General features: G+C 44.6%; 1 protein-coding gene across 1 annotated transcript; it reads right to left on the bottom strand.

Moving 5' to 3' along the window:
- Window positions 1–515: 515 nt before the first annotated feature.
- On the bottom strand, window positions 516–5305 carry LOC142793223 (uncharacterized). The gene is made up of 3 exons (XM_075885760.1): window positions 4998–5305; window positions 3029–3381; window positions 516–1041 (listed from the first exon to the last, which is right to left on the bottom strand). The coding sequence occupies exons 1-3, from the start codon at window positions 5275–5277 to the stop codon at window positions 931–933; spliced, it is 744 nt and encodes a 247-aa protein (XP_075741875.1). The 5' UTR covers window positions 5278–5305; the 3' UTR covers window positions 516–930.
- Window positions 5306–11953: the final 6648 nt, after the last annotated feature.

An 11953-nucleotide genomic window follows, 5' to 3' on the forward strand; every position in this document is an offset into this window, starting at 1 on the left:
ATCTTTCTCAGAACCCCATCTACTCACTGACAGCGCATGTTCAGTGCAACAAGCGCATGTTCAGTGTTCTCGTTTAAGACAAACAAAATAGACTGGATATTCTTAGTTTCTCTTTATGAAACTAAAACGCATAAAATATAAAAGTTCATTAAAATGACATAAGTCCATTTAAAAGGCAAGTAGATGTCAACAAATATAACGCATCACACATGCCACTAAATACTGAATGCGAAAGCTGCTGACAAGTCAAAAGACTAGGGTCACGTACACTGGCATTGACAGCATGCCTGTAATTCCCCGAGTTACAATATATTAATTACTCACACATTCTTTGGAAAAAATAGGAACCATGCCGACGTAGTTCTGCAACTAAAGTTCTGCAACACTGTTTCACTGTTTTTGTCGGTTGTGTTCTGCTAGGTACTTAAAACCTATTGTCTGAACAAGAGTCACTCTTTCGGGTTTTTCCGAGGCACAAAATCTCGTCCGTTCATCATTAAAAATAAAACCTCAATAGCAAGTGGAAGCGATGGCTTGAACAGACGCGCTTTTGAATACACGCGTTGAAAAGATAGCACGGAGTCGTTTGCGTTTGATGTTTACGAAAATTTCCTTCCCGAACTTCACCAGCTGTGATATTCGGTGTCAGGCGATGTCCTTAGCGCCTATAAACCATTGGCAGAACGTAGAGAACATAAGTATTCGCCGACGCATCGTGTGTTAGTGTTATTCTGTATCGGGAATGATTATTAAAGGTACCCATTAGTTCACGACGCGCCACTAGCCTAGGCAGTGGCACGGCACTGTCAACATCAAGCGTTGCCGTGACTCCGGACGTTTGGACTCCTTCGCAGTTCATGAGGTTGTGTAGTCTTCCATCGATCTCGAACGAGAACGTCCTACGCTCCGAGTGGCGGTGGTTTGTGAGATTCAAACCAGACTTCCCATGGTTCCGCCGGGCCCGCACCAGCGTTGCTGAGGTAGATCGCAATATGCCGCAGATACGGCATGTCCGTGGTTGATTCTAGTAATCTGGGAAGCCTGCGGTAAATATGAAAAACGTATTATTTTACTGTTTCTGTTCACTCTCGGAAGTTAACAAGAATGTCTTCAAAGCACTTCTGGAAAAATGTTCTGAAATAATGCTCACTGTATAAAACAGTACGCATGGTAATTAATGAACTAAACTTTGTCTAGCTGGTTCCTTTGGAAATTATCCAGAGATTGTTTAGCGAATAATATCTGGGTGAAGAAAATGGCAATTAAGGTGACCTGCTAACGTTTTTCATCACGAAATTTTAAAGCCCAATAAAGCAAGGCTATCGAAACACGAGTAAATATTTGCCAATCATGAGAGTTCTCACAACGTGTCGTATACCTCACCCATAATTCCATGCACTATTGTCAGCAACATCACACTGGCAGAGTAGTTGTAAACGGCATGCTTATCATAAATAGCTTGATCAAGCCATCATATCTATCCTTGTGTTGCACGAGAGAGCATGGTTTAGCGCCAATCGCCAATTCTTTGGTGCCTCCTAAAGAGAGCGCCTAGATTAACAGCAGAAAGCATTGGTGCAGTTTTATAAAATATTGTTAAACATTTGGTATACCTATGCATTCACAAGTTCCCAGAGTATAATGCTACCTTCGCAGCATCACTCCACCAGAGATCAGTTAATAGGCTGATAACTTTGACCCGCACTATACAAGATACCTTTTTTGGTGTCTTTACCAAGGTAGCTACTTAGACTTGTATTGCCTAATGCTTCGCAGATGCCGTACATCATTCCGCAATAGCTTCTGTTTTGTGCAAAACCTGAACAAAACTAAGTTTCTAGTTTATGTTTCCATAACAGTTTTATGCTACGTGATGCTACGTATACGCACTTAACGAAATGCAGAATACTGCGCAAAAGTATGCATAATTTCGCTTAATTTTATTTCTGGTAAATGGTATCGTATGTGCCATTCCAATTTATGAACGTAAATATTTGTGAAGCTACTTTTAGAGAACATGTTAATAATGAAATTCTCGAGAATATGTGTGTGATTGCGCATGTGTCTGTACTTTATCTTGAAGTTCATCGGTGCACCAACAAACGTTGCTGCGATACTTGCTTACTATGGTTAGTAATGACGTAAAGAAATTAGTGGTTAACTGCCATTAACAAGACGTTTAATATCGTCTGTATAGTTAAACTTTTGACTTCGCTATACAATCTGCTCATTATGGCAATGCACGCCGACATACAAACAAAATTGGTGTAACCCTCTTGCTGGCTAATTCAGCCAATGTGATTCTATGTATTATCACACGATCCCATGTGAAAATACATCCCATGGGGTGTTTACGTAGTCTAAAAACACGTAATTTGGTGAAAATTAACCAACAGCTACAAAAAAAATCTAGTGTCACGCAAATTTCGGTGCCTGGGTCGGCATTGTCGATGAGTTAAGTATTCCGATCACATAGAAGAATAAACACCACCATTCGGGGCAAAATCTGTTGGAATCGAGTAACCTACCGCAAAACCACGCTTGTGTTTTACACTGTTTCGAAATATAATACGTGGTTGATCTCTCCGTGATGGAAATTGGTACAACAGAAAAGTAAAACAAGTCTTTACAGATGCAGTTGATTGTTCACTGTACACTGGTATGTAAAAGCCTGCGCAATGCCTATTGGCGTTTGACAGCTTACACCTCTGCAACGGTGTGGAAGCGTGTTATCAACCGACAAAATTGATGATACATTCTCCTGCTGCTGTATCACAGCATGTCTCATTACTTGCAGCGATGCGCAGCGCCCGACTACCGAGTTGTCTCGAAGTTCACGAGTCAAGTTTGTAGCACCAGGCTCACACAAAAAGAAAATTAATACATTCGCATGAAATGGAATCCCGCAACGCGCCAGGAGTCTGCCGGAATGTTCGTACCGTTCTTTTAATAGTCGCTGTTAACTCAAAGAAAGAAAACTGCGTTGGCTGCTACTATAACCAGCAAATATAAACGACCGATAAAGCACCTGTTGTCGTTGAGTTCCGGAAGGTCTATCCCTTCGACGACAGCCGCGTGGATCTGATTGATTAGATCGTCCGGGACGTGGAACGGAGCCGTGCTCAGAGTAATGTACTGAAGTCTGCTGGGGATTCCACAGTCGGCAGACGTACTGTAAGCAGCGCAGCATAAAGTCCCTCCAGGGGTCCTCAAATGCTTCGATTTCCACGAGATCAAAGCACTTCCGTCTCGCAAACTGAAGCCCTGGTAGAAGTTGCCACGAGGTTGTCGGACAGCCGAGATGTGCACAGATAAGCGGGATATACAGTGGTTGCGTGGTCAACAATGCCCTTGTAAATGTTTCCCACTCGACGAGAGGCTCTGAAAATAAGTGAAAGTAGATTTTTTTTAAATCCTGCAACAGCTCGATTCTTGTCAATGCAAGCGCGTAGAAATAAACTGACATGTTTGCGATTGAATGGTAGGTTTATTTTGTTGCAGTGCTACACTGCAAGATATGTCTATGCGTTAAACGATTTTTTCATGCGAGAAAACACGCACCAAAACAACAAGAAAAGACACTCGCAATGCAAACAGAGGCGGCCATCTCTTGGGTGTAAAGAAATTATTTGCTACACGGTTATAATTACTGGATGCTCGCATGCATGAGCATACATTCCATAGTAATTGCTTGTGTGCAGGACGCTCAGCAGTGAAGTAAGTACATGCTATTGGGCATAACGCAGGAATTTTGTTAGCTCGGTACAGTACGATCAATGAGGTTCTTATATCTAAACGCGCGTCTTGCGCTGAGCAGTTAAGTCTGGCATCAGTAATGGCTAAACCTCGTCATTGCATAGTGAGAGAGAAAGAGAAGCAAAAAAAAAACTCCAGTAGGTTACCAGATACACATGCCCGGTTTACTGTTGTGCACTAGAGGAAGGGACAAAAGGGCGAAAAAGAGAGCCGGAAAAAGTGAAGAAAATAAAGAATGGGTGCGGCATAACCAAACAGGCTCATGCGTTATCCTATCACATGAATCACTTTGCTACATGACCTGACATAATGACGCCCATCACATACCATCCCCGATTAGACAAAGTTGCAGCAATTCTGGAGGCACCAAGCAAGGCACCACGTGAGATGAAAAAAAAAAAAGCTTTAGTAGAAATTTTGACCATTCATACGCGTTTCCCCTCGTGCGAACGTTTTCGCGATCCACCTGAATTAATGCGCGGATCTCGATTGATTTATTGTTTTGATAGGTGGAGTTATTACTCGTACGAGAGTAATAAAACTACATGCAGAATGCTTCGCTTGTGCCCGATAAAGCTTTTCAAAGGCATGATATGGTATTTTTGCACCTATCACAGATTGTCACAAACACCAGTGGAAGTTATTCGATTGATATGTGGGGTTTAACGTCCCCAAAACGACCATATGATTGTGAGAGACGCCGGGCTTCGAAAATTTTCGACCAGAACATGGGGTTCTGTAAACGTGTGCCCAAATCTGAGCTCACGGGCCTACAAACATTTCCGCCTCCATTGGAAATGCAGCCACCGCAAGCCGGGATTTGATCCCGCGACCTGCGGGTTACGCAGCCGAGTGCCTTAGCCACTAGTCTACCGCGGCGGGGTACAAAGCACGGATTTCGCAATGTGTGGATCTTGTACTGTGTAGATGAACCGCAAATTGTGAGAACGCCCGAGGTCCGCCGCGCATAACAAGGGCCACTAGTCAGTTTGTGAAGTTGGACTAAATAATACTGGTATTTCCGTTAGTATGTTAATTAAAGTTACGTTCGATGATTGATTGAATGAATGAATGCAACATTCGATCTTTTACTGTGTTCGGCTCAAGATGTTTAGCTTTTGACCAAGCTTTTTCTATTTCTTGGCTTTTCTTTCTTGCCTCTCAGATCTGGCAACTGTGCAGTTGCGGCGCTAAGAATTGACTGGTTGTTGGACGCCTCTTAAGAATGTCTAATTGCTTACCTGGCTCATAAGCGGCACCAGCAAGACCTAGGATGGCTCGTTGGTAGTCACGAATGAACACGAGGTGGCATGGCCTCTGAACACGAACATCGATATCTCGGGGCATGTGTACTTGTAATGGTGCTTCAGCTCGCTGCGCGAGCCTTATCCTTCGCGCATGAAATGCGACCAGGCGTTCCAATGTATGGACGACGGCACCCGCGGGTGGGTTTGCAGTTGTCTCCGCTGGATCCGTTCCTTGCGGGCTGTTGCCCAGCGTGTGGATCAGCCAAATCTTCATTACAAAACACCAGCTTCCAGTGCACGTCCTCTTTCTTCCCCCTGGAGATGAAAGCGTGAGCAGTTCCATCGCAACGAAATTGGCGATATAAACATAGCACCCAGTAATACGCATTCACTGCCGAGGAAAGAAACAGTGGTTGATTTGATGCGAGGAAGACGGCTCGTCAGAGAGAATAGACATGAAATAATATGAGCGAAATTCACAGTCATTAGTCCAGGTAAATTACGAATAAACCAATAAATTGACCTAACCGTCCGAGAAATGGAGAACCGCTGCGACTACCAGGTACCGGCAAATTGACACGAAATGGTTATTTAAAGCGAAGTAGTTAAATACTTCGGTTTTCCGGATATTCTGGTGTCAGCGTCAATTTTGTTGCTGGGTGTGTGATTTACAGTTCGATTCTATTAACTAAAACAATAAAATACTTGGTGGCAAATTGAAATCGCGTCTATCACATTACTGGGTGTCAAATAGTAGCTGAAGAAACGAAGCTGCGCAGTTTGCTTTGTCGTAAAAACCTTGTGTTTCAAAAGAGAGTAACCCTTTATGTGTTTTTCTAGTCATGCAGGAAAAATCTTTTAGACATGAAATATTGCGTGAATGAATTGAAGAATCACATCATATGAAAAAAAGAACGCTAATTACGCAGTGAATGGTCGGTTTCAAGGTACACCATTGAAAATCGGCAAGGCGTTAACATTGATCAGTACCACTAACAAAATCAATAATGTTTACAGCTTCGCAGTGGCTTTTGTTGCCTTACGGGTGCCTGGTGAGCCTCTTTCTGGTTGAACAAAATAGTATTTATAGCACTGTAGCATTTGTAGCATTATTTGCAATAGGCCTTCTAGAAAAGTCTGAAACAGTCATATTACGTCCCTTACAAGCCTCTCAAAGGCTTGTAATTGCATTCGTGGCAGGTAAAAATTCTTGGTACTAACCTCAGGTCTTGCGGACGTTGTAGCTTCCGTGTTCCTGTTGAAGCTCCACCGTCCCCCCCATTACGATGCCACGCTCGCAGCTTGACGCTGGTCTTGCGGTTGGGACTGCTGCCGCAAGGTTTATACTTCTTCACATAAAGAATACTACGTCTGGCATAGGCAGCACCTCTTCAAAGCGAGTGTTCGAAAAGTCACGTCTTTTCGAAGTTGCTACATCGAAGCAAATTTTACACACGCGCTGTATATGATAAACGCAGATAACATTTTTTACGCCTTTCACGGCTACTGCGAATCCGGATAATGGAAGAACATGAACGTGTATTTTGTTAGCTTATCTACCACGTGCTAATAAGTTGTGCTGCTCCACTCACCAGCCTCGTATTTTGTTGTGTTTCGCTCTGACAGTAACACTGTCACAGCAAGGCTCGAAGAACGACTTTTTTAAAACCTTTTCTTAACAATCTTTGAGTAACTCATACAAGCACACTTACTGAGTGCCCACTACGCCATACATACAATTTTGTCGTAGTAGGCTGTCATTCACTGTGATACCTTCATTCATTCTTCAGAGAAGCGTGGTATCCACTACACACTTGTTAGGAAATGTTTTGCAGTATTTCTATGCAGCGGCTGACAACAAGGAATAATTATGCCTCAAGTGAGTATGCACTGCAGCCAGTGGGTGAAACAAGAACAAGCTTTTGTAAGGGTTTGGATTATTGGATGACCCACTCTATACTCAATTCGTAATGTGTGACGCCCTGGTTGTTGCTTTGATGTTCTAGTACGTTTATTGCTCACATTAGCGCGATTCTTCTTCCGACATCAAGTCGGCCTAAGGCAAGTTTTGCAATACGATTCAAGCGCCGGTTTCAGCTCAGTTGTTGAATACTGGGCTGGCACGCGTTGGACCATTACTTGAATTCTATTTTGTCGTGAGTATTTTCTATTTACTAAGTTTTTTCTATTTGTTGCGATATTAGTTACGGACGCTGGCAGCGGCGGACAAACTACGGCGCCGCACGTGGCCTGTGTTTTGATCGCATACCAGCTTTCGCTGTAAATACACCCACCAACCGAAATAACCACCTTCACTAAAAAACCACCCAGGATGACGTCTCAAAATCTATTTCCTTGAGCACCCGACAAGCCAAGGAAGTTTGAAAAAGTTCTGAAAAGTAGATTTACGGCAAATGCCATCGCGAGCCCTACTTCTTCCGCTGACCGGAGCACAGGCTTGGGCACGAATATACTTATTTTTAATACCGCGAAAAGTAGTGGAAGGGGTGTTTATTTTTCGAATGTTTGCTGTTTGAGGTAGGGTCACTGTCTTGTACTGTGGGACATCGACGACAGCTTTTGTTTGCAAAGGCGTCATGGAAGTAATGGCTGCAAAAAAGGTCAGTTGTGAACCGAGAAAAAGGTACTGTTGAAGGGGGGTGTTATTTTTAGAATGTTGCTGTTGAGGTAGGGTCACTGTTCTGTACCATGGCAACATCGGCGACAGTTTTTGTTGCAAAGCCGTTATAGAAGTCACGGCCTGCAAAAAGGCCCACCAGAGATTCGCTCTTTCATCAGTATTCACAGAGCGCAGCTGGCTGACTTTTTGTGGTTACTTGCATTAGTTTTCTCCAACAATTTAAAATGATAACAGCACAAAAAGCAAATATCTTTAGTTAACACTTGGAAGCATCTTAGTTAAGTCATTTATATTGCCAATGAAAAAACACCGAAGGCTATCTATTCGTGTGACCAGAGTCGAGGCCAATGACAGCCATGAAGCCATGCACACACTAGCGCGAAATAATCGAGATTTTGAAGAAGTATTCATTCAATTGAAAACGTGCGCGAACCACCAGAGACAAGGCTAGGAAAAAATGGTAAAAAAAGCTCACAATTTCATCTATGCTGAGCCCCTATACAGGCAGACAGTACCAAAATGAAGAGGGCTTGTGAACGATGTGTTTCCCGCTAAAACACGGCAGAAAAGCTGCTCCAACTTGTCGCTTCATTATCAGAGGATTTCTAACAAGGGCCCACCCTGCGCGAGATCGCTGTCGTCGCGCTGCCACACATGAGTACCAACACTCCCACGCACTAGCGCCTTACACGACTCTAGCTGCAGCAACAGCACTTTCCGGTGTGTTTATGCTTTGTCAAAACTACTAAATCTCTTGCCAATGTTTGCCTACAAGCGCCTTCGCAGGAAACCTCTGCTATCTCAACCACTATTCCCATATTGATCCCGGAAATATCAGACAATAGGCAATTGAGAGAAACGTATTGCAGTCGCAAACGTTAGAGATTAAATTTTGGAACAACTGCAACTTTGCGAGCAGAGTTTCAAAAAATGCTGCACACTGCAAAAAAAAAAAAAGAAATTTTACACCCTTGAGGGCGTATTTTTCGTTCCATAGGCAACACTCTTTTAGTCTGTTTAAAAGCACCCTAAAAACGTAGTTCGTAAGAAGGCGTTACTCTGTACATTTTATAGGTGTTTATGAACACCCTTAGCTATGAGTGCTGAATCAAGCTACACCCGTGCGAATGGAGTGTAACACATAAAAACATCCTTGTAAACAATGACAGGTTCATGTATAAGCACACTCATGAGAAGACGAAGAAGTGTGTTTTGAATAGGAGCTGCTTCTGCTAACTCCGGCGTATTTCAGTTTGTAATTTAAGTCTGTTGATCAGTTTTCCGCTGCTCCCTTGGAGGGGATGGAAGTAGACCACCCCGGGCGCCTGCCGGCACCAGCGGCGACCGCCTCCAGGAAAGCGGATGGAAACAAGCCAGCGACAGCGACAGTGAAGATACTCATGCTTACTATCTCAGCAGTGAGGACTTCTCAGATGACGGTTTTCCAACCTGTGCTGAGCCGCAAGGCGAAGAGAAGGAAACATGAGGGACATCCTCATCCTCAAACTATTCAAACTGTAAGTGAAGCGCCAAAAATCGAACGCTTTTACCATCCTGTTTTCTGCCTGCACTTCCTACCGTCAGCATGAAACGCCCTTAACAGACAGTCTGTGTCGAGGTCTCTGGAAAACGCTCGTGCCAAATGAGATCACGGACATAAGAGTGAACGCCCAGAAAGAATATACTGGCTGTGGACGTTTTTGCACGCAAGTGCGTTGGGCGTTTCTGCGCAGTGTAAACTGACCTTGGACGGCAACCCAGGTGCGCTCTCATGTTTCCCTTGGGATGTGATGTAGTAACCGGCGTGATCTACGACATTGATGTCGCTATTTCCAATAAGGACTTACAGCTTCTTGTCAAGTCAACAACTGATACTCCAATTGTTGATGTCACCCGGCTAGGCAAGTCTCGCTGTGTGAAGATTGCGTTTAAGAGCACATCACTCCCCTCTCATGTGAAGGTGGGGTACTTCAGACATGCTGTGCGGCCTTTCATTCCAAAGCCTCTCCAGTGCCGTAAAATGCATGAAAACTTGGACCATGTGAGCAGCGTCTGCGAGAATTCGGTGGTATGCCACCGCTGCGCCGAGCACCATGAAGCGGATAAGTGCGTCGCCAACTGTCAAGAAATGCTCTAATTGCAATGGATCCCATGAAGCCACATCGAAGGACTGCCCGCGGATTCAGAAGGAAATTGCCATCTTGAAGGAGATTGGTGCGCGATCACTCATCTCACCGAGAAGCCGCAGCTAAAAGTCAGAAGGCGTCGTTTCACGTCCGACGTCGGTCTTCGAGGGACGCCCGCTAACCTCCTCGACACGATTGCGTGATCCCTCATCAGTACCAACCCTCCTTTTGCCTCCCAGACCACATGCCGCGGGAAAGGCTGTAAAGGACAAAGCCAGTGAGCATACCCTGACTGCGACAGGAGTGGCCTGCACTTCCAAGGGAAGCAGCATCAAGCGAAACCGAAGGAGCTTCATGACGGCCCAGTCCACGCTCCCGGTTCGAGATCTTTCCAACCAAGACAGGCAAGTGGACTGCAATCGTCCCGGTTTCGAGATCTTTCCAACCAAGACAGGGCAAGTGGCTGCAATCGTGCAATCATTAATTGCCACGATTCGCACGCTACTGAGCAGCATACAATCTCCGTCTGCTAAGAGTGCACTGCAAAATACTGGATGCACTGAATCCAGTTTCTTGCTAACTTCGTATAAAGCACAATGGCTCAACAAAAATCTCCACTTCCGCACTGAAGTTAAAAAGTGCGTCGATTTTTTCAGTGGAATGCCAGAGGCATGGAAGTCCCCGTATCTCGGACTTGCGCCAATTTGTTCGGGCCAATCAATTCCCTATACTTGTCATATGTGAACCAAACGTGTCAACGCCTTATAGATTGTCCCGGTTATGAAGCTTTTTGTTCAGCCGCTTGCGAAGAAACGTAGCAAAGTAATTGTTTTACATTCGCACAGACTTGAGTTATCTCTCGCACCCAATAAGTTCAAATGACGACAATCAGTACGTGTGTCTTCGTGTGAAGAAGAATGCAGTTTTCGTTCACGCTTATTGGTGGGATATATATCTCCGTCATCGCGATTTGACTGCGATAGATTTAAAAGACATCCTAATGAGAGCCGATGGGGCCTTGGATCATAACCGGTGGACTTCAACGCCCATCACATGCTTTTGGGGGAGCAACTAGGATGAATGCCAGGGGCCGGAACATTGTTTACATTCGCTTCCGATTACGACCTTTCCCAATCATGAACGATGGTACCCCCACATATCTGCGGGGTCTCACGTATGGCAGTTGCCTTGACCTGACATTGGTGTTCCACGGTGCTTCTCTCACAAAGTTAAGTGGTTTTGCGATATTGAGACTCATGGGGAGTGATCACATACCCACCTACGTGACGATCGATGGTATCGTAAAAAAATTTCTCTTCCGGTGTTGCAATTGGCACTGACTGGTCGATGTTTGCATCGCGTGTTGAGAACGCTTGCCAAGACGGCCTCGCCTGCAGCCTGGGGAAAAATACCATAGTGGGAAGCTATGCAAGCGTCCAAATGTAAATTACCATTTTTCGTCTAAAGTTACACAGTTTGGACATCGAACTGGAAAAATTACGAGCTATACGAAGGCGTGCAGAAACGACGATACAGGACGCCACAAGATCAATTTACGATCTGAGGGAAGCAAGGCGGCTCCAGAAAAAGATTCAACGACGCATTTACAAACTAGAGAGCGAACGCTGGAAAGCATTCTGCGAATCTCTAGACCCTCATAAACCGCTGTCATATATCTGGAGAACAGTTTCGTGGTCTTCGCTTCCTCTCCACAACAACGGCACCCTTTTAAAGATTTGGCACTCCATCAGGGAAAAAACAGAACTCGAGGTGGCTGAAGAATTTTTGCACGAGAGTTTCCGGGAATATTGTGAACGAGAGCATCGACGCGGTGATCGTTCCTGAGACGCGATTACCAGAAATGGACCATTCCGTTCACCATGGAAGAACTGGAAGGTGCGTTAGTCGCTTCTAAGCGCATGTCATCGCCAGGTCCCTGATGGTATTTACTTATAGTGCGTTGGGGAAACACCTTGGACAAAAAAGCTAGAAAAGAACTTTTAACATGCTTCAACAACTCCTGGCCTCAGCGGCAGTGTTCCCCGAGAATGGAAAAATTAGTCGATTAATACCACTTTTGAAATCGGGAAAAATCACCATTGGACTTGACAGCGTATCGCCCTATTGCCCCTCGCAAGCTGCCTCGGAAAAGAGATGGGGAAGTTTGGTGTTATCGTTCCAAG

This window comes from Rhipicephalus microplus, unplaced genomic scaffold (genome assembly GCF_043290135.1).
Source record: "Rhipicephalus microplus isolate Deutch F79 unplaced genomic scaffold, USDA_Rmic scaffold_295, whole genome shotgun sequence".
NCBI lineage: Eukaryota > Metazoa > Arthropoda > Arachnida > Ixodida > Ixodidae > Rhipicephalus > Rhipicephalus microplus.